Source organism: Melospiza georgiana, chromosome 29, assembly GCF_028018845.1.
Source record: "Melospiza georgiana isolate bMelGeo1 chromosome 29, bMelGeo1.pri, whole genome shotgun sequence".
Classification (NCBI taxonomy): Eukaryota; Metazoa; Chordata; class Aves; order Passeriformes; family Passerellidae; genus Melospiza; species Melospiza georgiana.
Window position 1 is genome coordinate 6,216,657 of NC_080458.1, and position 27,708 is coordinate 6,244,364.

The following is a 27,708-nucleotide window of genomic DNA, read 5'->3' on the forward strand; positions in this document are numbered from 1 at the left end:
GCGGCGGGGGGCGGCGAGGCCGTGGCGGCGCCGGGGCTGCTCCGCGGCTCCTCGGGACGGGGCCGGGCTGGGGAGCGGCTCCGCCGCCGCCGCCGCCGCGCCGGGCCCGCCCCGGGAACGGTAGCTCCGCCCGCCGCCCCTCCCCGGCTCCCACGGCCCCGCACCGGGACCTGCGGCGGGAGGGACCCCCGGGAGCCGCCCCCGGCCATGGGGGAGGCACAGCCGGGACCCCCGGGACCCCCGGGAGCCGCCCTCGGCCATGGGGGAGGCACAGCCCCGACCCTCGGGACCCCCGGGAGCCGCCCTCGGCCATGGGGGAGGCACAGCCCCGACCCCCGGGAGGCGTCCCCGGCCATGGGGGAGGCACAGCCCCGACCCCCGGGAACTCCGGGACCCCCGGGACTGGGTTTTGGGGGTCTCCAGAAGTCCCTGAGCAACTCAAACACGGGGGTTTGGGGAGGACACAGGGGGCTCCCCTGCCCAGTCTGGTGGGGGGACCCAGAGAGGCTGGAAGAGGGAGGGGCTTTGTACTGGGAATGGTTTGTACTGGGAACGGTTTGTACTGGGAATGGTTCATACTGGGAATGGTTTGCACTGGGAATGGATTGTATTCAGAATGGATTGCACTGGGAATGGTTTTCACTAGGAATGGTTCATACTGGGAATGGATTGCACTGGGAATGGATTGCACTAGGAATGGTTCGTACTGGGAATGGATTGCACTGGGAATGGTTCATAGGGAATGGATTGCACTGGGAATGGTTTGTACTGGGAGTGGTTCATACTGGGAATGGATTGCACTGGGAATGGTTTGTACTGGGAGTGGTTCATGCTGGGGAGTTGGCCCCCAGCCCCCAGCTGGAGCAAAGCTGGGGTGGGGCCCAGCGGTCCTGGGAGAGCTTTTGCTGGGGTTTTTGGCCAAAAAGGAAAGGGGTTTCTGCCAAAAGGAGCCTTTACTTCTGAAATAAATCCCGATTTTTAAAATCCCAATCTGCCTTTAAACCGGCCCCCACCCCAGCTGGAGCAGGGATGGGAATCATCAGCTGGACTCGAGGAATTTGGGGAAGAGCCTTGAGCCTCCCCTGCTGCCCCTCCTGCCCAGGCACCCGAGTGCCTCTGGGGATCACACTGGGGTCCCCAGTCTGTCCCCCTCCAGGCTGGGGCCTTCCTTGGGCTCATCCTTGAGGACAGATCCTGACCTTCCTCCCCTCGATCCCTCTGCCTCTGCGAGTGCCTGGAGGCCGAGGAGGCTTTTCCCGGGATTCCTGGGGGCTCCAGGACCACCAGAACCTCCCCGGGCTCAGTCCCCATTCCCCAGGAGCTGCTCTGGGGCTCTTCCAGCTGGGTTCCCCTCGCACGGGATCCCGGGATCCGTGCACAGACACGTCCCCCCATGCAAATCAGAGCTCATTAAGGCAAGGAGGAAGAGGCTGAGGAAGGCAGCAGAGCCCGGGCAGCCCCACCCCGGCAGCCCAAGGAGAGGAGAGGCACCTGCCCGGGCCCTGCGGGGGGACTGCAGGTGGTTCCTCCTTGGGATGAGGCTCCACCACCCCATTCCAACCACATTCCTATTCCAACGTTCCCCATTGCAATCCCATTCCAACCCCATTCCTATCCCAATCCCATCCCACCCCATTTCAACCCCATTCCTATCCCAATCTCATCCCAATCACATTCCATTTTATCCCACCCCATTCCAACCACATTCCTATCCCAATCCCATCCTATCCCACCCTATCGCATTCCATTTTATCCCACCCTATCCAATCCCATTCCTACCCCATCTCATCCTATCCCACCCTATCCTATCCCACCCTTTCCCATCCCACTACAATCCCATTCTATCCCACTCAAATCCAACCCAATCCCATCCCATTCTATCCCATTCCAATCCCATCCCATCCCAATCCAATCCCATTCTATCCCACCCTATCCCATCCCATCCTTTCCATCCCATTCCCATTCCCAATCCCATTTCAAACCCAGCAATGAGGGTCCCCTCACCCCTCTCTTTTCCCACCCCTCATTCCTGGGAATGGCTCCCATTTTTCTATTTTTAGTCCTATGAGAAGGGTGAGACAGTACAGATGTTATAATTCATGCTACCACAATCAGAAGCCAACTATTTCTTAATTATAATACAAAAGATATGATATGATATATATAATATAATATAATATAATATAATATAATATAATATAATATAATATAATATAATATAATATAATATAATATAAATATTGTATTATCAGTATTATATTATTAATATTGTATATTAATAGTATACTTTAAATTTTAATGTGTAAAATATAACCCATATAATTTTAATATTTAAAATATTATGTAATTATACGTTTGGAAATATATAAATTATATGTATTAATTATAGAAATATTATATAATTATATATATTATGCAATTATAATACATAACATAAGCGTTTCTTGACCTACCAAATTTTCCACAAATGCATTTCCCACATCCCCAAGGTGTCCCTGGGGTGTCCCTGGTCCCTCACTCCGCTCCAGGTGCAGGGTCACCGATCCCGGCCCTTCCCGGGGGCTGCAGCCGCTGCTGCCCCGCCAGCTCTGCCTTATCACCCTCTTATCGCTCCTTTAACCCCGCTCGTTCGGCTCCGCTTGGACAATCATTAATTAACGGCGGGTCCCTGCTGGCTTTGGGGCAGTTCTGGCCTCTCCGCCCTCCTGGCAGGAATCTCTTCCTGAAATCCCAGATCCTAAAGGGATAAAAAAATCCATAGGGCAGCAAATGCTGACCCTGCTCCCAAATCCTAAACTGGGTTTGCAGATCCACCTGACCCTGCTCCCAAATCCTAAAGTGGATCTGCAGATCCACAGGGCAGCAAATGCTGACCCTGCTCCCAATCCTAAAGTGGATTTACAGATCCAGCTGACCCTGCTCCCAAACACTAAACTGAGTTTGCAGATCCATCTGGCCCTGCTCCCAAATCCTAAAATGGGTTTGAAGATCCACCTGACCCTGCTCCTAAATCCTAAAGTGGATTTGCAGATCCAACTGATCCTGCTCCCAGATTCTAAACTGGGTTTGCAGATCCACCTGACCCTGCTCCCAAATCCTAAAGTGGATCTGCAGATCCATCTGACCCTGCTCCCAAATCCTAAAATGGGTTTGAAGATCCACCTGACCCTGCTCCCCATCCCTTGCCCCCCTCAAAGGCAGAATGGAGTGAAATCCAAGTTAAACCCCAATATTTTCACTCCACCCCCTATTTTGGCTCCATTTCCCTGGGATGAGCGGCCGGGTCTCATCCCTGGGCAGGGCAGAAATTCCAGGAGGGACCTGGGAGCTCTGGGTGTCCCCCAGGAGGGTTTGGTGGCAGCTGGGGGTGCAGAAATCTCTGTATTTATCATCTCCCCAGTTCGCCGGGACACGGCCACAAATCAGCCCCGAAAATCCAATCCTGGGGAAAACGGTTGGGAATTTACAGCGCTCCCAACACCGCGGGTTTATCCTTTAATGCTGCTGCTTTATGCATTTCTCTCCCTCCAACCCTATTTATTTCCTGTTTATTGGCCCAGCCTCCCCTAATTTATGTTTTCATTACTTTGATTAACGCCCCTGCTCCCCTGACATCGTTATTCCGGCGCAGCTCCCCCAAACCCTCGGTGTTAAATAATCCTCGGATTTAGCCGGGATGATTTGTAATTTAATAAGCGGCTCCGGCGCCGTGTTTTATCTCCTAATTGGGCCGGAATTAGCAGCGATTCCGGAATTAACGCAAATTATGGGACGCCCCTTGTTGTTGCACGGGGTTTTATTGGGTTGGAACAACAGCTTTAGGAATTATCTGAGCCGCGTTCCCCAATTCTGGGCGTGATTCATTTCTGGATTTTCCACGGGTGATAGCTCAGGCGGGAATTGCTGCCGTGGAGGGGAAGCTGCTCCTGAGGAAGGAAGGAAGGAAGGAAGGAAGGAGAGTTTTGGTCTCCCAGGTGGTTTAATTTCATTCCCTCATTATCATCCGGGGAACGTGATGTGTCTTGTTCTCCCGGTCGTTCCGTGCCCGCTCGGCTCCTTCCTTAAACAATTCCCAGGTTTGCGTCTCCGAGGAGCTGCAGGCGCCTCAGGTCTGAGGCCAGCAAGGGCTGAGCGTCCAGAAAACCGTGGAAAAGTGGGAAAAGTGGAATTGTTCAAGTTGGAAAAGCCGCTAAGGTCACTGAGTCCCACCAGTAACCCAGAGAGAGGAGAAAGAAAAGCAATGCCTTTCCCAAAGGTGGGATTTGATATTTCCAAAGATGAGATTTGTTTCTTTTTCCCAAATATGGGATTTGTTTTTCCCAAAGATGGAATTTGTTTCTTCCCAAATATGGGATTTGTTTTTCCCAAAGATGGAATTTGTTTCTTCCCAAATATGGGATTTGTTTCTGTTTCCCAAAGATGGGATTTGTTTCTTCTCAAAGATGGGATTTATTTCTTCCCAAAGATGGGATTTATTTGTGTTTCCCAAAGATGGAATTCGGTGTTTTTTCCCCAAGATGGGATTTATTTTTCCCAAAGATGGGATTTATTTCTTCCCAAAGATGAGATTTATTTCTGTTTCCCAAAGATGGGATTTGTTTCTTTTTCCCAAAGATGGAATTTGTTTCTTCCCAAAGATGGAATTTGTTTCTTCCCAAAGATGGAATTTATTTGTGTTTCCCAAAGATGGAATTTGTTTTTTCCCAAAGATGGGATTTATTTTTTCCCAAATATGTGGGTTTTTTTCCCAAAGATGGGATTTATTTTTTCCCAAAGCTGGGATTTATTTCTGTTTCCCAAGGGTGGAATTTGTTTCTGTTTCCCAAATACAGGATTTGTTTTTCCCAAGAGTGGGATTTATTTTTCCCAAAGATTGGATTTGTGACCATTCCCCACACCAGGACAAGCCGGGACCTCCCCATTTCCTCAACTTTCCCCTCTTCCTTTCCCCTTTGGGCCTTTGGCATTTCTGGGCTCTCAGCCCCAGCTCCTCCCGTGGCTGAAAATGTTCCTTCAAAAGGGACAAAACAAAACGGCCTCGAGGCCAAACCCTCGGGACAGAGCTCCAGTTTGTTCCCACTCTCGGGAAGCAAACAGGGCTGTCCCATCCCCGCTGATTTTCCTCCTTTTGTTCCCAGCTCCAGCCCGGGGAGGGAGGAGGAGGAGGGAGGAGGAGGAAGGATCCCTCATCCGGTAAATCCGGCTGTTCCCCAGCTGTTCCCGAGGCTGGGGCAGGAGCGATAACCGGGAAAGCTCCGGGGCAACCACAGGCGCTGGGGAGCGGGGCCAAGGTCCACAGCCCTGGAAAGAAACACAGGTGGCACCTCAGGTGAGCTGCTGCCTGGGGTGGGCAGCGCCAAAAAAGCCAATTTTGGGTCAAAAAATGAAAAAAAAAAAAGGGGTGGGAGCTGCTGGGGTGCGGTGGGATGGAGGAGCAGGAACGTCGCTGTTCTCACCTGGAGTGGTTCCTCCTCCTCTCCCTGTTTCCATCCCATCCACCTCTGGAAAATCCAGGTGTCATCTGAAGCTGCTGCCTGGGGTGGGCAGTGCCAAAAAAGCCAATTTTGGGTCAAAAAATGGGAAAAAGAGGTGGGAACTGCTGGGGTGAGGTGGAGGACCAGGAACGTCGCTGTTCCCACCTGGAGTGGTTCCTCCTCTTCTTGTTCTCATTTCCATCCCACCAACCTTTGGAAAGTCCAGGTGTCACCTGAAGCTGCTGCCTGGGGTGGGCAGTGCCAAAAAAGCCAATTTTGGGTCCAAAAGTGAAAAAAATGGGTGGGAGCTGCTGGGCTGGGATGTGGTGGAGGAGCAGGAACGTCGCTGTTCCCACCTGGAGCAGTTCCTCCTCCTCCTCCTCCTCTTTCTCCTCCTCTTCTTGTCTTCATCTCCATCCCATCCACCTTTGGAAAATCCAGGTGCCTGGGGTAGGCAGTGCTGAGGAAGCCAATTTTGGGTCCAAAAAGTGAAAAACCAAAAACCAAACAAAAAAATCAAAAGAACCCCACAAAAACGCAATCAACCAATGAACCAAAAAAACACCCAAAAATACAACAAAAAAATCCCCAACCAAACCAACCAAAAAACCCAAAAAAACCCAAAAAAAAAACCCCAAGAAAAACAAAAATCCCACCGTGAAACAAACCCCAAAAGGCCAAAAAAAAAAAAAATCTCTCAGAAAACCCAAAAAAACAAAAAAAAAAAAAAAAACCCCTAAAAAATCAAAAAACAACCCCAGATTTTGCTCCTCCTCGGCTCTGAGCCGTTCCCCACCTGCACAAAAATCACCCCAGAGCATCCCCAGGGCTCGGGCAGAGTCAGCAGAGCCGGGATGACAAAATGGGCCCCGAAATTCCCGGGGGGAATTGGGCGAGGAGGAGCCGATCTCGGATCTCGGATCTCGGATCTCTGATCTCACCTGGCGCTGCTGACGCCGCTCGTTCCCTCCCGCGTTCCTGCAGCCGCAGCAGGAAATGCAATTTTGCAGGAAATGCAATTTTGCAGGAAATGCAATTTTTGCTTCGCTGCCCTCGAGGTTTTCACGCTCAAAATCCCACAGCGGGGCAGGAGCTGCCCCTTGGGCAAGGACATCCGGGGTTTTCGTGGGGTTTTTGGGGTTTCATTGGGTTTTAGGGTGTAACTGGGTATTGGGTGTCTTTGGGGTGTCACTGGGTTTTAGGGTGTCAAGAGGTTTTAGGGATGTCACCGGGCTTTTGGGATTTCATGGGGTTTTAGGGGTGTCACCGTGTTTTTAGGGTGTCGCGGAGATTTTGGGATTGCACCAGGATTTTGGGATTTCACTGGGTTTTAGGGATTTAATAGGGTTTTGGGGATTTCACTGGGATTTTGGGATTTCACCGGGTTTTGGGGATGTCTTTGGGGTTTTTGGGATTTTACCGGGTTTTAGGGGTGTCACTGAATTTTGGGGTGCCACTGAGTTTTTGGGGTGCCACTGAGTTTTTGGGGTGTCATTGGGTTTTTGGGATTTCACTGGGGTTTTGGGTCAAATTGGGGGGGAATTTTGGGTCAAGTTGGGGGGGATTTTGGATCAAGTTGGGAGGGAATTTTGGTTCAAACTGGGGGGGGAATTTTGGGTCAAGTTGGGGGGGATTTTGGATCAAATTGGGAGGGAATTTTGGTTCAAATTGAGTGGGAATTTTAGGTCAAATTGGGGGCGAATTTTGGTTCAAACTGGGGGGAACTTTGATCAAACTGGGGTGGAATTTTGGCTCAAACTGGGGTGGAATTTTGGGTCCCTCGGCAGGGTGGGAGCTGCGGGCTGGGGTGGAGGAACAGGAACCTTGTCCCGTTCCAAGGACAGGAACAATTCCCCCGTCCCAGGGCGCTCCAAGCCCCGTCCAACCCCCCCAAAACCCGAATTTCATTGGGGGACACCCAGGGATGGATGGAGAGGGGGAAGGGAGATGGAGGAGGAGGAGGAGGAGGGGTGGGGAGGTGGATGAAGAGCGGGGATGGCTCGGGAAAGGGAAGGAGGCTGCTGCCACCTAGAGCAGCCCAGCCGAGCTTCCCCATTCCCAAAGATCCTTTTGGGGGAGGCTGAACCGGGAAATTCGGGAAAAGCAGAATTCCCAGCTTCGGGGAGCGCCTCTGCCCCCGTGGCGCTCGCGGGATAGTTAATTAATGATGGAAATAAGTGAGAAAATCCCATTTTCACCCAATCGTCACTGGAAATTTGTGTCCTTGCAAATGAAGCAGTGCCGGACCCAACCAAGGGCTCAGAAAGGGGAAGAATGTTAAAAAAAGAAAAAAAAAAAAACCAAAAAACAAATAAAAAAGCGGAAGGGAGAAAAGGGAACGGAAAAGCCCCAAAGAGTCTTCGAGGATTTTGGTGAGGTGTCCCCAGACCGCAATCCCACAGGATGGGCCGGGGGGAAGCGAAAGCCACTCGGAGATGTCCCCAGCGCCACACGCTCCCCACCTGCCGGTGCCGCCCGTGTCCCCCCGCGGTGTCCCCTCGTGTCCCCCCGGTGTTTTCCGCGTCCCCCCGGGGTGTCCCCGTCCCTTCGTGTCCGCTCCTCGCTCCTCCAGCCCGCCAGGGGGCGCGCTGCGATGGGGCGGGACCGGGGGCGTGTCCCGGTCCTGGTGGGCGTGTCCCGGTCCTGGTGGGCGTGTCCCGGTGTCTGTGGGCGTGTCCCGTTGTCTGTGGGCGTGTCCCGGTGTCTGTGGGCGTGTCCAAGTCCCGGTGGACGGTGCCGTGTCCCGGGGAGTGTCCCTGTCCCGAGGCGTGTCCTGTTCCCGTGTCCCGGTGCTGTGTCCTGTGTCCTGTCCTCGTTCCCGAGGCGTGTCCCGATCCCGTTCCCGCGTCCCGCGTCCGAGTCCCGTGTCCCGGGGCGTGTCCCGTTCCCGTGTCCCGAGGTGTGTCCCGTTGCCGTTGCCGCTCCCGAGGCGTGTCCCGGTGCCGTCGCCGTTCCCGGGGCGTGTCCCGGTGCCGTGGGCGGGCCGCGCCGAGGCCGCCATGGCGCTGAACGGGGCCCTGGCGCTCCGTGTCGCCTACGCGTCCTTCGGTGCCCTGAGCGGCCTCTCGGCCTTCTGCGCCTGGAGCGTGGTGCCCGCGCTGCGCCAGCCCGGCACGGCTGCGGCCGGCGGCCTCTCGGGTACGGCACCGGGGGTGAGGGGACACCGGGCACCGGGCCGGGAGGGCTCTGGGGTACGGCACCGGGCCGGGCGGGCACCGGGCCGGGAGGGCTCTCGGGTTCGGCACCAGGCCGGGACGGGAGGGCTCTGGGGTACAGCACCGGGGCCGAGGGGACGCTGGGCACCGGCCCGGGAGGGCTGAGCGGGATCAGCGTGAGAGAGGGATCGGGGTTGGGCGTGATGGAGCGGGTCAGGGCGGCGGTGGGGCCGAGGAGCCCCGTGCTTTGCCGTGAGGGGTGTGAGGAGCCCATTCCTCGTGGCTGAAGGGGCTATGAGCGATGAGAGGGGAATGAGGAGCCCCTTCCTCAGCCCTGAGGGGTGAGAGGGGAGTGAGGAGCCCCTTCCTCAGCCATGAGGAGAGTGAGGAGCCCATTCCCCGTGGCTGAGGGGGCTGTGAGGAGTGAGAGGGTGTGAGGAGCCCCTTACCCATGTCAGAGGGGGCTATGAAGGGAGTGAGGAGCCCCTTCCTCAGTCCTGAGGAGCTCCGAGGGCTGAGAGGGGTGTGAGGAGCCCCTTTCTCATCCCTGAGGGTTGTGAGGAGAGTGAGGAGCCCATTCCCCATGGCTGAGAGGGGTGTGAGGAGCTCCTTTCTCATCCCTGAGGGCTGTGAGGGTAGTGAAGAGCCCATTCCCCATGGCTGAGGGTTGTGAGGAGGCCATTTCTCATGCCTGAGGGGAGTGAGGGCCATGGTGGGGCCAAGGACCCCCTTCCTCATCCCTGAGGGGAGGTTTGAGGGCTTGAGGGGCATCTCAGGGCTGAGGGGGTGTCAGGGCAGCAATTGGGGGTGTCAGGGCAGCAATTGGGGGTGTCATGGCACCAGCGGGGCCGAGGAGCCCCTTCCTTGGGGCTGAAGTTTTCAGGGAAGCAAAAAAATCCTCTTGATTTCCCCAAATGCTGGAAGCAGACCCTCTGGAAAAGAGGGGTTTGGGTTTTGGGGGGGTAAAACTGCGCCTGATGTGCCCAGAAATCTGAGATTTGGGGGTTTGTGGCTGTGGTTTAATGGTTGGGGTGGAGCAGGACAGAGTCCTGCAGCTCCAGGGCTTCCCTGGCTGAATTCCTGCCAGAGTAGAAAGTGAAGTTAAAATTTAGAAAGGATCCAAGGGTGAGGTTCGTGGCTGGGCTTGTCTCTGCTTCCTCTCCCTCAAAAAAAAAAACGAAGAAAAAAAAAAAGCTTTTATTTCCAGCTGGAGCTGGGATTCAGCAGAGAATTCCCACACTTTGCTGGGTGGCACAAAGCTGGAGGGGATCTTGAACCAGAAATGCAGGAGGAAGAGCAAATGAAGGTATTTTCTGCTGTGCTTTTGCTCCGGGAGGAATTTTGACAGAGGAATTTTGAGAGTGGAATTTTGACAGCGGAATTTGCAGGTCCTCCTCAAAGTGCCCTGATTAAGCCAAGCTCTGCCTGCTGGCCCGTGTTTATCTCGTTTTTAATGCCTCTGCTGTGCCTTTGGAGCTGTGTTTGAGGATGTTTATCCACAGGCTTCCTGGCTGGGAGAATTCTTCCTGGTTCCGAGGGGTCTCCAGCTTTGTCTCTGCAATCAGTTTGTTGATATTTCCCTTATCTCCCAGAGAACCTTTCCTGCTTGGGAATTAGCCCTAAATTTCACTAATTCCCTTTTATTTACACTCAAAACTCGATCCAAGTCTGAAGTGCCATGGAGGGAAAATGATGCTGGGGCTGGAATTAATGAAATTAAACCCCTTATATATCCCAGGGGTTTAATTCCATTTCCACCCAGTCACAGGGGCTTGGGAGAATTTTAAAAACACCTGAAATGGAAGGAATAGGAGCTGAATATGGGATCTGGTACAACACCAGAATATTCCAAAGGTTCCTCTCCTCCCAGAGCTATTTTCCTAAAATATCTCAGTGTGGAGCCCCAGCAGTTTTGTCAGGAAAATCCCCCCATGTCTGACCTGCTCCAAACCCAGCTGAGGCTCCCGGGCTCCCCCAGGAGAGGCAAAGTTTGGCAAACGTGGAAATGACAAAATTTCACTTGGCAAAGGCCCAGCCCCTGTTGGAGTGGGGATTTCAGCTCCTTCCAGCTGATGCTGCAGCTGGAGTGGATAAAAGGGGATTGTGTGGCTAGAAAAGGACTGAAGGCTTTGTAAACACACAGAAAAAAAAACCAATATTGGAATTAGTCCCCATTTTCAGGGGTTTTTAATGTTGCTTTTCATTTTCACCCTCATTTTCTTTGCCATCACCACACGATGCTCCTTGCAGGAATGCTGGAGTTGGGGAGCTCCTTGTGGAATAAATCTGAATTTTTGGTGCTTGTTTGTGCATTTTTTTTTTTCTTTTTTTTGGCCTCTGCTGCAGATTTGTTGTTTTTCCCCAGGATTTCCATGTGTGACAAATGGAACATTCCCAAAAAGTCTCCTCTGGGATTGAAGGATCCCTCCAGGAGGAGCAGGAGGCTGACAAAACCTTGTGCTTGTCCCAGTTTTTGTTTGGATGTTTGCAGAGAGGGAAAGCTCATTTCCCTTGAGCTCAAACAGCCCAAACATTATCCAAATATTTGGGTCTGATGGGGGAGAATCATTCCCCAGCCCTGCTTTGAACTCCTGGGTTTATTTCAGCTCCTTCCAAGGGTGCTGGGAGCTTTTTTTGTTTACTCAGAAATTGATTTTTCCCTGGTACCTGCCAGCTCCTCTCTGCTCGGGGGCTCTTTGGGGCTTTCCCTTTTTTGTATCCTGGGATAATTTGGGTTGGATTCCCTGCTGGAAATCCTTGGCTGTGTCTGATGGGGCAGCTCCTGCTCCAGGGCGCTGGGTTTGGGGTAAATCCTCGGGGATTTGTGTTTTTATGGAGGGGTTTGGGTGGGATTTGTGTTTTTATGGAGGGGTTTGGGTGGGGTTTGTGTTTTTATGGAGGGGTTTGGGTGGGACTGGAGCTGTGCAGGCTCTGCTGCTGCTCTGGGGTTTGGTGCCCTGGCTCAGCTTTAGGAACAAGGTGTTTTTATAGGGCAGGAGGGCTTTGGGGATTTGGGGAATCCCTGGGGTGAAAACCTGCAGCTCCTGCAGGCAGTCACCCCAAGCTTTCAATAGTCACAACTTTTATTTCATTTCCCAGTAAAAAATGGTTTCAAACCCTGAGTTTTTCAGGTGATGTTTTGGCCCAGAACGGCCTCTGGAAAGCTGGGCCAGGGCTTGGATCAGGGCTTGAGTCAGGGCTTGGATTGGGGCTTGGGTTAGGGTTGGGATCAGGTTGGGATCAGGGTTTGGACTGGAATTGGATCAGGGTTTGGGTCAGAGTTTGGGTCAGGGTTGGGATCAGGGTTTGGGTCAGAGTTTGGGTCAGGATTTGGATTAGAATTGGATCAGGGTTTGGGTCAGGGTTTGGGTCAGGATTTGGATTAGAATTGGATCAGGGTTTGGGTGAGGATTTAGATCAGAGTTTGGGTCAGGGTTTGGATCATGGTTTGGACCAGAGTTTGGATCAGGATTTAGATTAGAATTGGATCAGGGTTTGGGTCAGGATCAGGGGAGCTCAAGGCACTCTGGTGCAGCAGCAGCAGCGATGTCAGGGTGGGAACAGCAAACCTTGACTCAGCATTCAGGGCAGTTCTGCTGAGTCATCCGGGCAGGCTCAGCAGGGAGCAGCTTTTTGCTGACTCCAAACCTCAATTTCCCCATTTCTGTCCCAAATGTGCCTCAAAAGCGCTGGAACCCGGGGCAGCAGGAAGTGGGGGAGGTGATTTTGGGGAACCCGAGGGCTCAGCTCTGTCACCAGACCCTGGCACAGTTTGGGGTGCCGTGACTCTGCAGTTCTGCCCACGGGATCTGCCCTGCTCCAAATCCCTCCTGCCAGCCTGGGGACCCCCAGCACGGGGGGATTGGTCCTGGGGTGGGAACCCAGCCTGTCCTGAGCAGGGAATGTGGGCAGGGGGGCAGCAGGTCCTGGCAGCTGCAGGGAGGGCTTGGCCAGGAGGGGCTGTTCTGATGTCCCTGCTGTCACCTGGGCAGGTGTGCTGCTGTTCCCAGCTGTTCCCAGCTGTTCTGGGGGGTTGGGCTGTGTTTTACCTGTCCATGGGTGCTGTTCTGGGGGGTTGGGCTGTGTTTTACCTGTCCATGGGTACCGTTCTGATGTCCCTGCTGTCACCTGGACAGGTGTGCTGGCGCTCTGGGCCCTAATCACGCATGTGATGTACCTGCAGGATTACTGGAGGACCTGGTTAAAAGGGCTGAGGTTCTTCCTCTCCGTCGGGATCCTCTTCTCTGCCCTCTCCGGGCTGGGCTTCTGCGCCTTCCTGGCCCTGGCCATCACCCAGCACCAGTGTGAGTACTGGGAGGCACTGGGAACACTGGGGAGGGCTGGGGGTGCTCCTGCCACCTCCAAAAATCCTGGAATTGCCTCATTTCCATGACAAAGCCCTTCCAGAAAATCTGGGAATGTCCTCATTTCCATGACAAAGCCCCCAGAAAACCTGGGAATGTCCTCATTTCCATGTCAAAGCCCTTCCAGAAAACTTGGGAATTTCCAAATTTCCATGACAAAGCCCTTCCAGAAAACCTGGGAATTTCCAAATTTCCATGACAAAGCACCCCCAAAAAACCTGGGAATTTCCTCATTTCCATGACAAAGGTTGAGTCCATCCCTCCTGGAGCAGCTCCAAGCCCTGACTCAGCGTTCCCATCTCCACCGATTTCCCAATGAATTCCCAATGAATTCCCACCGAATTCCCAATGAATTCCCCCTGAATTCCCAATGAATTCCCACCGAATTCCCTCTGAATTCCCACCGAATTCCCACCGAATTCCCACCCAATCCCACTGTTTCCCCCCCACAGCCCTGACTGACCCCAAGAGCTATTACCTGTCCTGCGTGTGGAGCTTCATGGCGCTCAAGTGGGCGCTGCTGCTGAGCCTCTACTCGCACCGGTACCGCGCCGAGTTCGCCGACATCAGCATCCTCAGCGACTTCTGAGCCCCGGGGCAAGGTGTGAGAGAGGGCACAGACACTGTCTGTCTGTCTGTCTGTCAGTCTGTCTGTCCAACAGAGGGCTTTTCCTGCTGGCTTTTCCTCACTCATCGCTGCTCGTTCTGGGAGGGAAGGAGGGGAAGGACTCCCTGAGTGCTGCCAAAGGGGTGGCAGTCCCCACCTTTGTCACTGCCCTGCTCCTGTGTCCGCTCTCTGCTCCGTGGGAAGGGCCCAGCTGAGCTCCCAGCCAGGTTCTGCCTCTCCAGGGCTTTGGGGTTTGGGGGCAGCAGAGGAGCAGAGCTCATCCCAAAGGTCCCAGGGATGGGAATGCTGCTCCAGGCAGAGCACAGCTCATCCCAAAGCTCCCAGGGATGGGGATGCTGCTCCAGGCAGAGCACAGCTCATCCCAAAGCTCATCCCAAAGCTCCCTGGGATGGGAATGCTGCTCCTGGAAGAGCACAGCTCATCCCAGAGCTCATCCCAAAGCTCCCTGGGATGGGAATGCTGCTCCTGGCAGAGCACAGCTCATCCCAGAGCTCATCCCAAAGCTCCCTGCCTTGGGAATGCTGCTCCTGGCAGAGCACAGCTCATCCCAGAGCTCATCCCAAAGCTCCCAGGGACAGGAATGCTGCCCTGGCTGCTCCCCAGGCTGGTTTTCAAAAGGAATGGGATCTCATTTAACCATAAATGCTGTATTTAACGCTTGAAGTTGCAGCAGCAGCAGGTGTAGGGAAAAGGTGTTTGGGGGAAAGGGGTGTAGGGTCAAGGCCTGACCTGCCTGAGCCTCAGGGAGAGGATTCCTGGGGGGAAAAATAAGGAAAAAATGTTTTTGTGGAAGCAGGAGGAGAGAGGAGGGGACAGAGGCTGCTCAGGGGACCCCAGGGATTGAGGAGCAGCTTTGGGGTGAGGCTGTGACGTGCTGGAGTCCCTAAACCCAGCCCTGGGCCATGTTCTAGCCCTGGAGTTCCCACCCCACATGCCAGCTTTTTAAAGGATGCTGTGTGTAAATATTCCCTCTATTTTTACATGGATTCCTCCTGGTTTGCACCTCGGGGGTGCCGGGGTTGGCGCCACCCTTGCTGTCACCGTGTGCCACCACAAATACAGCCCTCCCTCACCAGCCTGGCTGCACTGGAATTCCTGGGAAGGACGGGGGGGAATGGCACCTTTTGGGGTGGTGGGGAGTGTTGAACCCCTCACCTCCTCATCCACAGGGAGTCTGAGGTGGATTTTCCCTCACAAATCCCTTGGGATTTCGGGATTTCAGCCCAAAGGGATTTTTGGGGGAGTGGTGATGATTCCATCCCTTTTCTTTGGAGGGAAAAGGGGGCAGGGGGGCTTCAGGGGGGCTTCGGGGTCAGCCCCGAGTGAATTCCCACTCCCAGCCCCATTCCAATCCCATCACTGACCATGGGGTGGGGTGCAGGGGAGGGGACACTTTGGGGACACTTGGGGACACCCCGGGTGCAGGGCCCGCAGGAGCCGCCAGAGGGCGGCAGTGGCACAGCCCGGGCTGGGGGGGGGGGCAAACGAGACCCCAAAACCACCTGGGGCACCCCAAAACAGCGACATCCCCAAAACAGCGACATCCCTGTGCGTGGGGCCACCAAGGTGCTCAGCGTGGCCCTGCAAGTCCCCACAAGGACCCAGCCCTGGAGTGAGAGAAGGATCCCAGCTGGGATTCCCATCCCCTGGGACAGGAGAGGACAGAGGTCCTGGTGGCTCCAAAGACTTCCCAGGAGACTCAAACCCTTCCCCTCGCCCTGGCCCCTTCTCTCCCCACAGCCCCCACAAAGTCCCAGCCACCCCACCCCATTCCCTGGCTGCACCAGCCTTTCCCAGCCCCATTTTTCGTGGAATTCCCTTTGCAGCATTCCTCACTCCCTGGTGCTGGGCAGCCTGAGGAATCTTCAGGACCTGGGGAGCCTCTGCCGGATTTTGGGGGGCTGTTTAGGGTCATGGGGCCCTAATGACTCCCACTGGGGGGGTCTCAGCACCTCCCCAGGGTCCAGCAGTGGTCCCAGTCCCACTTTTCCTGCCCGTGGAGGGATTAAAGGCACCCAGAGGGGAAGCACAGGTTTTTTGCATTTTCCCAATCTGCTCTCAAGATGTGGCGAGGGCGGAAGCGGCGCCTCAAAGGCTCCGGATGAGCCTCGTGGGGCTGGGGACCCTCCAGGTGGCTTTGGGGGGCAGGGAGGTGCTGGGGACACTGTCCTGGTGTGCAGGGACACAGATCCCAGCTGGGTGTCCCCACAGTGGCTCTGGGGCTGCAGCAGAGGGGTCCTGGGCCTTCCAGAGGGTGGTGCTGGCCTTGGGGACGGGCTGGGCTTGGGGACAGACCCGGAGAGACCTGTGGGATGGTCTGGGCTTGGGGACAGACCCGGAGGGACCTGCAGGAGGGTCTAGGATTGGGGACAGACCCAAAGGGACCTGTGGGATGGTCTGGGGACAAACCCAGAGGGACCTGCAGGAGGGTCTGGGCTTGGGGACAGACCCAGAGGGACCTGCAGGAGGGTCTGGGTGTGGGGACAGACCCAAAGGGACCTGCAGGAGGGTCTGGGGACAGACCCAGAGGGACCTGCAGGAGGGTCTGGGGACAAACCCAGAGGGACCTGCAGGAGGGTCTGGGTGTGGGGACAGACCTGGAGGGACCTGCAGGAGGGTCTGGGTGTGGGGACAGACCCAGAGGGACCTGCAGGAGGGTCTGGGTGTGGGGACAGAGCCAGAGGGACCTGCAGGAGGGTCTGGGTATGGGGACAGACCCAGAGGGACCTGCTGGTCGCTGTTCCCAGGGGAATCCCTGCCCTGGAAGTCTGTGCCATTCCCTGGGAGTGGGGTCTAGGAGGGTGAAGTGCACAGGCACGGACAGGAACGTGTCCCAAACCTTCCAGGACACTCCAGGGGACATTCCAGGGGATGTCACCACACGTGGTGTCCCTGCTCCCTGGACACGGCGCTGGCTCAGCCTGGATTTGCCCTTTGTTCCCCAGCTGGGAAAAATCAGAAAATTCCCCCAAATTCCACCTCACTCACGGCATCCTGAGGATCTGGAAGAGCCCCTGAGGAAGAGCTTGGGGCTGGAGCCAGGGATCCCAGAGGAGTGTCCTGGCTCCCAGGGCCGTGTCCAGCTGGGCGAGGGACAGACAGACGGACACGAGCCCGGCCCTGCTGCCGCTCCCGAGGGAATCCTCGTGCTCCAGCCGGGCTTTGGGTGAGAGCAGCTCTGGGATTAAAGATCCCCAGCGGAGCAGATCTGGTGTGGGGATGAACTCACCGGAGCTGGGGGAGCTGGGCCGGAGCCAGGGGCTGCGAGAGGGGGGAGAGCCTCACACAGAACTGGGAATGGTTATTTTTAGGACAATTCTCAGCTTGGAGAGCAACCAAAGGGATAAAACGATTCAATATGGGCCCAGTGCTTAACGAGGAGGCTGAAAATCCCCAGGCTGGGGCAGCTGGGAAGAGCCTTTGGGATGGGGTTTGGGGTTTGTGGAGAGCCCTAAGGGGTCATCGGGGGGTCCCGGCCCCTCTGGGGGTCCCTCTGCTCCTTCCCAGCCTGGAGCTGGGCAGGAGCCACTTCCCAAGGAAGGGTCACTGCTTCCCTTCCTCCTCGGCCGGGAGTGGGACAGAAGGACGTGAGGAATGGGCCGGAATAGCAACCAGGGGGAAGCAGCAGCCCTGCTCCTCCTGCCTGGCCCTTGGCGTGGCTCTGCCTCACTTTAAAGTGGCTTTTACCCCTTTTGTGGGCTGATAAACCCCCAAATCCATCCCCTCCAGCCCTCAGGAAACCCCGAATTTCACAGGAACTCCTGACAACCCCCAGCCTCCCACGACACTGGGACATTTCCCTTCTCCAGCCTGGAAAGAACCCTTTTATTCCTTTAATTCCTGGTGATGGAGGGGGTGAGGAGCTGGAGGATTCCCCTTCCCTGATGGAGAGGGATCAACCCTTTGGAAAACCGGGAGAGGAGGAGCCCCGGGGCGCTCATGGCTCCATCCCTTCCTCCTCCACCTTTTCACAAACCCCAAAACTCAACTGCACGTTCTGCAGCCGCCAAATCCTGGGGGCTTCGAGCTGCTTCACAAACCCCACAAAGCCCAACAATTGCAGAGAAACCCAACCCCAGCCCGGCCTCCCCCCGCGCCCGCTCCGCGCACATCAAACGCCTTTTAATCGGAATAGAATTTCCTGGGACGAAATGAGGAAAATCTGGCGCTCGCATCCGCCCGGCCGCCGCTCCCCCGCCCCGGGCTCATCCTGGAGGAGCTTTTCCCTCCCCGTCCCGCTGCCCCTCATCCCCCCCTGCCCACCGAGCATCCCAGGAGCCCCTCGGGGAGCTCAGAGCCCCTCTCGGGCTCGGCCACCCCGGGAATTTGCTGTGGATTCCCTCTGGAAAGGCAGCAGGAAATGGGCCCCTGCAGCCCCGCTCCGGAGCACCGCGAACTCGTTCCAGCCGCCGAGGGAGAGCTTTCCTTTCATCTCCGGCCAGGAGTTGAGCCGGGCCTTTCGTCTCTCCCCAGACGCGGCTTTGAAGGCTCCGGGGGTGTCCCAGATGTGCTGCGGGGCTGCGAGGGGGTGAGGGCAGCTCTGGGAGGGGGGGGTCCTTCCCCTGCTGCTGTCAGGAACCCCCACCCTGGATGGTCTGAGGGTCTTGGGACACCCAGGCCTCGGGCACATCCGTGAGTGGTGGCTCTGGGCATGGTTTGCAGCTCCAGGGCCTTTTCTGAGCCCCCTTTGGGCTCCAGTTTGGCCCAGCAGAGAGGCAGGAACTGGAGGCACTCTGAGGGATCTCAGAGCTGCTCCCACAGAAATAATTCAGTGTTCCCTGGGATGTGGGTCCATCCATGGATCCATCCATGGATCAATACAGCCATGAATCTATGGATCCATCCATCATTCATCCATCCATCCATGAATCTATGGATCCATCCATCATCCATCCATCCATCCATGAATCTATGGATCCATCCATCATCCATCCATCATCCATCCATCCATCAATCCATCATCCATCCATGGACCCATCCATGGATCAATCCATCCATGAATCTATGGATCCATCCATCCATCCATCCATGGATCCCTCCATGGATCAATCCATCCATGAATCTGTGGATCCATCCATCCATCCATGGAACCATTCGTGGATCCATCCATGGATCCATCCATCCATGAATTTATGGATCCATCCATCCATCCATGGAACCATCGGTGGATCCATCCATGGATCCATCCATCCATGAATCTATGGATCCATCCATCCATCCATCCATCCATCCATCCATCCATCCATCCATCCATCCATCCATCCATGAATCTATGGATCCATCCAGCATCCATCCGTGGATCCCTCCATGGATCAATCCATCCATGAATCTATGGATCCATCCATGAATTTATGGATCCATCCATCCATCCATCCATCCATCCATCCATCCATCCATCCATCCATGGATCCTTCCCTCCTCTCCACATCCCCATCCCACTCACAGGCTCTGCTGCTCTTGGATAACACCCCAAGGAAAACTGGGATTTACTGCAGCTTCTCCAGGGTGTCTCCCTCTTCCCCTGGATGGAACCCAGCTCTGGTTGCCCCTGTGATAAAAAAACCCCAAATTTTGTTCCCATTTTTGCTCCCTCCCAGTTCCCAACCCCAAATTCCAGTCAGGTTTGCCATGAGCAGGAGCACAAGGGATGAGTTTGGGTCTGCTCCATGGGGAAGATCTGGGAAGGGACCCCTGAGGCAAATTCACCCCCTGCCCTCCCAGCACCGCCTTTCCCGGATTTTTCCAGAGGGTTTTTCCCTCCGGGATGGAACAGAACCCCCCACAAATGTTTGTCTGGTTGCTAAGGGCACTCCTGGACTCCTCTTTCCCACAAATTCTTCAGCGGGTGCTGATTCCCACAAATTCCTGAGCTGCTGCTCCACCGGAGGATCCCGTGGCTCAGCGTGGGGCAGGCTGAGGTCGAGATGGATTTTTTGGGATTTTTTCTGGATCTGCCCCAGCTCCCTGCACGCAAACCACTGAGATTTTCCCAAATCCAATTCCTTTTAAAGCTAACCAGGTTCAGTGCACCGGGAGAGGAAAAAATACCTAATTTTCTGGCTCTGTTGGGATTTTTATTGGGATTTTTATTGGGATTGGGACTCCTGTGCAGGAGAGTCGGGGGATAAAGGGCATGGATGCTCCTCTGGATGCCTGGAATTGGAGTCGGAACTGCCAGAGGTGCCCAGGAGTCAGATGCTGGCCTTGGATGTTCCTGGGGGTTTTGATTCGCTCCCAAGGTGCAGGACAGCAGCTCCTGCTCCCTCCTGGCCTGCAGAGTGCCCTTGCTCCCATTTCCTTGGAATCCTTATTTGTCCCCTCCTGTCCCCGTCCCCAGCCCCGGGGGACCCCTCCTGGGGTGACAAAGCAGGAGGAGAGACCTGGAAATGGGAGAAGCTCGTGGGGACCTTTTCTCCTCATCAGGACGCTGAGGGATCCGCGGCAGATCCGGGGTCGGTGCGGACCCAAGGGCAGCTCTGGGGGCAAGGAAGGGCTCAGAGGGGCTGATCCCAACATTTCCAACATTCCCAACATTCCCAGCTCCGTGCCGGGAGAGCTCAGGACGGTTCCTGGCTGCTTTGATGGCCAGATGGGAGCAGATGGCGGAGAAAAGGGGGGAAGAAACTTTCACGTGTCGGAATTAAGTGGAACAGGATGGGCGCAGCCCGGGGATGGGGGGCGGCTCCCGTGGCTCATCCTGACCCCATCCCACAGGAAAACTCTGGGATCACTCCCAGGAACCCCCTGCACCCCCTGGGACCCCCCTGGGACCCCCCAGGACCCCCTGACCCCTCATTCCTCCTGCAGCCCCGCGTTGTGACAGATCCCAGCGCGTTCCGGGAGCGTGAGGTCACCGCGCCGGGGAAAGGACCGCGGGGCCATCCATCAGCCCTGATCAAAGCCCCGCGGGTTCCCCTTCCCAGCGCCATCCCAGCGCCCCGAATTCCCCGCGGTTGCCGCAGCAACCTCGCGGGCGGGAGGGATGCTCCGCGGGTTTGGCCGCCCCGCAGCTGTTTCCACTCCGGGGCCGCCGTAACTGGAAAAACCTGCGGGTCTCGAGGCGCTTCCCGGCCTCCAGGGGCAGCGGCTCTTCCCGGCTCCCTTTCATCTTCCCCATTTATCAGCGTTATCCTCTCTTTTTTTTTGTTGGGTTTTTTTTTTTCCCCCTTCACGCGGGATGAAACGGGGATTATTTTTGTCCTCCGGAACAAAGAAAAGGAGCTTGGAAAGAAAATCTCCAAACAAAGCAGAGCAAAACCCTCTGAGAGCACCAAACGCTTCCCCAGCACTGCCAAGGCCACCCTGGCCATGTCCCCGAGTGCCACCTCCACTTTGAAACGCCCCAGGGATGGGGACCCCACCCCTGTCCTGCCCAGGAGGAATCTTACCAATGTCCAACCTAAACCCTTGGTGGCAGCACTCAAGGCTGTTTCCTGCTGTCCTGTCCCTTGTCCCCTGGGAGGAGATTCCCCCAAAAACCCCCCAAAATCCTCTTGGGAGGTGATGGATGTGAGGGACTGGGGGGAAACCAGGAGGGGACGTGTCCAGAGGGGCCAGGAACTGGTGGGAATCGGGAATTCAAATCTCCCATCCGGTGACTTCTCCCTGAGTCGAGTGAGCTGGGCTTGGCTCAGTTGTTTTTCTTTAAGGCTTGAAATTTTCCCCGATGTGTCAAAAGCAGCACCAGAAAAACCCCCAGCGAGCTGGAGGAGTTATTGAAACCACTTTGGTGCCTCGTGACCTTTCCATGAGGAGTTTGGATGAATATCCTCCCAAAAAAAAACACTCACTGAAAGAACAAATTGAAATGTTTGAGGGAAAAGCCACAACCCCTCCAAATGTGGGGACAAAAGCCCCTTGGGGTGTGGGGCTGCTCCTTCCTGCACTTCAAAGCTCATTGTGTTCCTCCAGGATCCCAGCCCCGATCCCCAACCTCCCCTCCCCCGGCCAGAACCCTTCTCCTGGTGAAATTCAATTCAATTTTTATTTTCTTTTAAAAGGAAAACAATTAAAAAAAAAAAAAAAAGAATTAATTAAGGAATAAAGGCCAGGCACAGGCCAAGCCTCAGCTGGAGCTGGTGGCAGCTCCCCAGCCCTCGGCAGTACTGCTGGGGCAGAGGGCTTCAGATCTAGCCCCAGTCCCGTCCTGGGGGATTCCCAGAGAGGTCCTGCCCTTCCCCTTCTTCCTCCTGCTCCCCTTCCTCTTCCATTTCCTCTTCCTCTTCCATTTCCTCTTCCTCTTCCACCCAGGAGCTGCTGGATTTACTCGACAGGAATTTGGTGATGGATCAGTGTGATGAGGGAGATGAGAAGGATGGATGGATGGATGGATGGATGATGGATGGATGGATGGATGGATGGATGGATGGATGGATGGATGGATGGATGGATGGACGGATGGATGGACGGATGGACAGATGGATGGACAGATGGATGGATGAAGGGATGGCCTGGCAGATGGACAAATGGACACAAACTCAAGCTCATTTTGACCAAAGCCTTTCCTCAAGAGCCCTACGGATGCCGATCTCCCTTTGGTTGCTTCTTCCTTTGGATTTTGGGAGCTCCTGACGCACTCATTGCAACCCCTGTGGCTCCACATCCCCACCTGGCCCCCTCACAGGTGAAAGTCTCCTCCTCCACCCCAAACAAGGGGATGTTTCTTTGCGGGGTCAACTGCGTTGAAAAATCAATTTAAAAACCCCCCAAAGCCACCACCGAGCTCCATGGCTGGGGCTCCCTTGGCACCGAGAGCGTCGCTGACATCCGGGTGGCAGCCGGAGCATCTGTGCCGGAGGGCTCGGGGTGGCGGTGGGGAGGGAGAGAGGAAATCTGGAACCCATAAGCTCCAGAGCCGCTGGCGTTCCCCCGCATTGGCCTGCGCCTGGTCCGCCCCCGCCGCGCTCGCCCTATCAGCAGGAGCCGTTCCCGAAGTCATCCCAGAGCCCTCCTCTCCTGGCCCAAAGGAAAAGCCAAGGAGCTCCTTGGAGGGCTCTGCGGGGCTTGGGGCGCCCGGGGAGCCCCAGGGCGGACGCTCCGGGCCTCGCCTCGGGAGCCCGGGCGGCCGAGGAGATGAAGGAGGAAAACCTTTCCCCGGAGTCCCCCGAGGGCAGCGCGGCCACCAGCGAGGACGAGGCCGAGCGGCTGCCCAGGAAGAGCGGCCGCAAGCGCGGGCAGGGCCCCGGCGGAGCCCCCGAGGCCCAGGGCAAGCGCAGCCGGCGCAGCCCGGCCCCGCAGCCCCCCGAGGACGCCCACGCCCAGCGCGTCATCGCCAACGTGCGGGAGCGCCAGCGCACCCAGTCCCTCAACGACGCCTTCGCCGAGCTGCGCAAGATCATCCCCACGCTGCCCTCGGACAAGCTCAGCAAGATCCAGACGCTCAAGTTGGCCGCTCGCTACATCGACTTCCTGTGCCAGGTGCTGCAGAGCGACGAGCTGGACCACAAGGTCGCCACCAGCTGCAACTTCCTGGCCCACGAGAGGCTCAGCTACGCCTTCTCCGTGTGGAGGATGGAGGGCGCCTGGTCCATGTCGGCGTCGCACTGAGCCGGGTACGTGTGGCCGCGTCACCGTTGTGTCACCGCCGTGTCCTCGTGGCCTCTGCGTGTGTCCCGCCTCGATCCCGCTGGGAATCGCGGCCACCCCCCTGGCGCTCTGGGGATGAGGGATTTGTCCCACCAGACCCCAGAGCGGGAGGAGGTGGCGGTTCCCGAGCCGATCCCGCTCAGCAGGGGTGGGAAAGGTTCAAAACGGGGTTTTAAAAATCTGATTTATTCCCAAATCGCGTCCTTGCCGTGCTGGGGCTGCCGAGGTGTCAAAGCTGCCCTGTCCTGGGGTGGCCTCGTGTCCTGCCTGGCTTCCCCCTGCTCCTCTCCCAGAGCTCCGCACTCGGGATGGGAGCCGTGATCCCACTGGATCCGCGGGAATCCAGCACCGCCCGGGGAAATCTGATGGACTCAGCTCAGGATGCTGAGAGGCGAACAATCCAAAATTCAGAGTTTTAGGGCTGGGAGGAATCGGGAATGGGAGGAGCGGGGTTAACGAGGCGCCAACGCTTCCCGCAGAGCAGGAACAGAAAGTTCCAGAGGACATTCCCGAGCCAGGAGCTCCGGGGATGCCTCATGGGACCCTGGCCCCGCTGTTCCCAGACAGGACCAGGGCTCCTCCTGCCTCTCCTCGGGCACCGAACAGCCCCGAATTCGAGGCCGTGGAGCAGCCAGGGCTGGCTCAGGGTGCCGGGCATCTCCCAGGGGATTTCCTTTCAGGATGGGCCACCTTGAAATTCCCTTTCCCAGCCAGCAGGAAATCTGACACTTTGCTAATTTCATGTATAAATATCAATCTTTGGGGGCAGACCCTGTTGTTTCAGACATTAAATCCTGGTTTTGCCGGGTCACCTCCCCTCAGGGCCGGCCAGAGGAGAAGGGTGGCCCCTTGTCCTCAGTTTGGGATGCCCGAAATCCGCCAGGACCAGTCAGGATGCTGAGCCCCCCTGGACCCCTCACCCTCTTCTGGGTTTGGCACTTTGGGGTTGGATTCTCCAGTTTTGGGGGTGTTGTGGGGCTCTCCCCAAACACAGGGAAGCTGCTCAGCACTGCTTCATCCCGAATTTTGCAAAGCCTGACTCAAATCCCTTTGCCTTGGGGAGGTGGAGGAGGCTGAGCCCCCTCCCCATCACCCCCAGACCCATTTTGCTCCCTCTGTTTGCAGAACCCGACGCGGCTCCCAGAGCTGTTTATTTAAGCCGAGTTCTTGGCAGAACTGAGGGATAAACAGAGGGATTATAGACCCTTCAGTCACTTTGGAGAGCTCCCGTGAGCAAAGCGGGATCATCAATCCCGTTAAAATCCATCCCGAGTGCTCTGTGCCTTCATCCTCCAGCTGGGGAGGCAATCATCCTCCCTGGACAAACCTACGGCGTTTTGGGGCCCCTTGAACAATCCCAGCCAGGCAGGGAGGGAGAGGAACGAGGATTCTCCCAGAAAAAACCCCCAAAACTGGGAAAGCGGTGCCGAGCTGGGGAGGGAGGCTCTGAACGAACCCTGCGCTCGGGCTTGGGATTTCCTAATGGAAAGCAGCCCCTGCATGGTGGAACTCGGCCTATTAAATGTCAAAGGGGGCTGGAAAAGCTGGATGTGCCCTTGTTAACCGGGAGACATCAGCCCGGGAAAAAGAGGGATGGAGCCCTCAGGCAACAGAAATCACGTTTGAAGTTCCCCCAGCTCAGCTTTGCTCGAGTCTTGGGCACATTAAAATGGTTTCTTTCCCTGCTGGAGGAGAAAATGAGGCCGGGAGCTGGAAGTGCCGGGGGGAGAGGCTGAGGGCTGATGTTCCTCGCCCTTCATTTGTCTCCCTGGATTTATCGCCTCTCTCGCGTTGCCCTCACTTAATTGTGTCTCCTGAAAGACCTTGGATAAATCTTCCCTTTGGGGACTGTTGCTCTCGCCTGGAATCGGCTTTGTCTGGCGGCTGCTTCATTTGCTTTTATTTATAAACACCTCTCGCTGCTCCGGGGCACTGCGGGAGCTCGGGAACAGCTCCCATCCCTGTTCCCTATTCCCTTTTATTTCCCTGCTCAGGAAATCCATCTCCAGCTGCTTTAAAATCCCCCGCATCCCTCTACAGCATGACAGGAGAGCAGGGATCCCTTCCCACCCCAAATCTGTCCCTTAAAAGTGGATCCAGCCCCAGGTTAAAGAGCTCAGGGTGGTCCGGGACCCCCAGTTTGGGGCTGGGCTCTCAGGGGAGGTGAGGAGCTACTAAAATCCCGGGAAATCTGTTCCCGGGTGATTTGGTGCTCCTGGGATTCCCTCCTGGAGCAGAGCAGGTTTGGAGGGTTCCCCAAAATCTGCTCTTCCCAGAGCTGTGTTTTCACTCGGGGTGGAAGGGGAGGCGTTGGAGGAACCGCCCTGGTGAGGGATGTGGGACGTTCCCCAAAATCCCCCGAATTGTCACAGGCCCGACCAGAGCTGCTGGGTTCATTTTCCATCAAAAACCTCCACATTTCCATTAAAAATAGACAAAACCACCCAGTGGGACCGAGCTGCTCTCCGTGGCAGAGTCCCCGCACTGCTGAGGATTAGTCAAAATTAATCCAGACGTAAAATCACAGATCCAGCCCTGGGGAACGAGGAAATATCTCCGGGTTTATGGCCCCTGCAAGGAGCTCGCTGGAGCCGCCTGGCCCCGGGAATGCCTCTGAACCGAGCCCGTTTTTCATCGCTGGAGCCGCCTGGCCCCGGGAATGCCTCTGGAACGAGCCCGTTTGTCATCCCGGCTGTCAGGGAGGGCTCCCGGCAGCGCAGGGCAATGAGGAGCTGCGGGAGGAGCTGCGGGACCGTGCCCGGATCCGATCCCATTCCTGGGGCGGACAAAGGCAGGGATACCCAGGCAGGGTGAGGAGGGAGCTCCGTGAGCTTCTCCATCCCAAATCCTGCGGGGTTCGGCTCCTCCCAAAGCTCCTGCAGCCCTTGGCCAGCCCTGGAATGCTCCCATGAGGGTTCCTTGGCGTTAAACCTTGTCCAACCCTCCCTCCCAAAATCCTGCCAGGAGTGTATTTTTGGGATCAGACCTCGCTGGGCTCAGGGAGCTGATCCATTTTCCCATGGGCTGGGTTGGGATGGTCCTGCCTGGCCATGACTCTGAAATTTTGGCTGCTCGTTGCCCTCGAGCCCCATCGCCCATCCCAAGGGCTCACATTGGCCTTTAGGGGATTTTCCCCTCTGTCCTCAGCCCTTCCTGGAGGAGAATTCCTGGAGGCTTTGATTTATCCCTCCCCAGGCTCCTCTCCAGAGAGGGGAAGCTCTCGGTGAGGAGGAAACAGCCGGAGACAAAGCAGGAGGGGATGGAATAAACCTGTTGGTTCCAGGGCATGGATTTGTAGGATTTTGGGAAGCCAAACCCGACCTGACCCTGCTGGCTCTGGGGCATGGATTTGTAGGATTTTGGGAAGCCGATCCCGACCTGACTCCATTGGTTTCAGGGGATGGATTTGTAGGATTTTGGGAAGCTGATCCCAACATGACCCTGCTGGGTCCAGGGCATGGATTTGTAGGATTTTGGGAAGCCAAGCCCAAGCTCATCCCATTGTTTCCAGGGCATGGATTTGTAGGATTTTGGGAAGCTGATCCCAACATGACCCTGCTGGGTCCAGGGCATGGATTTGTAGGATTTTGGGAAGCCAAACCCGACCTGACCCTGCTGGCTCTGGGGGATGGATTTGTAGGAGTTTGGGAAGCCAAGCCCAAGCTCACCCCATTGGCTTCAGGGGATGGATTTGTAGGATTTTGGGAAGCCGATCCTGACCTGACCCCATTGGTTCCAGGGGATGAATTTGTAGGATTTTGGGAAGCTGATCCCAACCTGACCCCGCTGTCTCTCCCCAGGTCTCCGCCTCGATGGAAGCAGCTCCAGCACCCAAAACCCCACAGGAACCTCCCTGGAGAGAGGAGGGAAGGACCCCAAACCCCCGACAGCCCCGGGGACCCCAAAAACTTTAGGGATGAGCCCGAGGGAGCTGCAGCAGGAGCTGCTTTGAGTCGGTTCGGACGCTGCTGGAGGAACTCGGGGCTGTGATTTATTGTGGGCTCGCAGGTAAGGAACCATCCCCAGACCCCAATTTCCTCCTGTGGGACTGCCAGAGAGCTGAGCCCTTCCCAGAGCAGGACAATTCCTCCAGGATGAGGGGAAGGGGAAGGGCTGGAGCCCCCCAAGGACCTCGGGGGTGCCCCCGCTTTCATTCTGCTCTGAAGGCTCCGCGCCGGGACGATCCCATGGATTGTGTTGAGTTCCCATGGATTGTGTTGTGTTCCCATGGATTGTGATCCCATGGATTGTGTTGTGGTGTTCCCATGGATTGTGATCCCATGGATGGTGAGGATCCAGGGGGATTTGGGGGCTGCTGAACCCCCCAGCCACTCCTGCCCCGTGGATGAACCTCACCAACACCCTGGTGGAATCTCCCAGTTCCTCAGGATTTATCAGGAATTGAGGCTGGAGACGGAGCTGTCGAGAATTTTGGGATTTTGGGGCCATTTGGGAACTCTGAGTGGATTTGGGCTCTCTTGAGGGTGTGGGGAAAGGACAAT

General features: G+C 56.2%; 2 protein-coding genes across 3 annotated transcripts; both read left to right on the forward strand.

Annotated features, from left to right (window-relative positions):
* Positions 1–8,228: 8,228 nt before the first annotated feature.
* On the forward strand, positions 8,229–14,694 carry SLC48A1 (solute carrier family 48 member 1). 2 transcript variants are annotated; one of them, XR_009115681.1, is made up of 4 exons: positions 8,229–8,612; positions 12,766–12,933; positions 13,446–13,888; positions 13,939–14,694. XR_009115681.1 is itself a non-coding variant. In XM_058042200.1 (3 exons), exons 1-3 carry the CDS (start codon positions 8,474–8,476, stop codon positions 13,580–13,582), a joined length of 444 nt encoding a protein of 147 aa, XP_057898183.1. In that variant the 5' UTR covers positions 8,229–8,473; the 3' UTR covers positions 13,583–14,694. The 2 variants fall into 2 exon arrangements, 1 of the variants encoding a protein (XP_057898183.1); XM_058042200.1 differs by having other exon boundaries at positions 13,446–14,694.
* Positions 14,695–22,693: 7,999 nt separating this feature from the next.
* On the forward strand, positions 22,694–27,541 carry LOC131094543 (twist-related protein 2-like). The gene is made up of 3 exons (XM_058042199.1): positions 22,694–23,172; positions 27,007–27,460; positions 27,499–27,541. The coding sequence occupies exon 1, from the start codon at positions 22,694–22,696 to the stop codon at positions 23,165–23,167; it is 474 nt and encodes a 157-aa protein (XP_057898182.1). The 3' UTR covers positions 23,168–23,172; positions 27,007–27,460; positions 27,499–27,541.
* Positions 27,542–27,708: the final 167 nt, after the last annotated feature.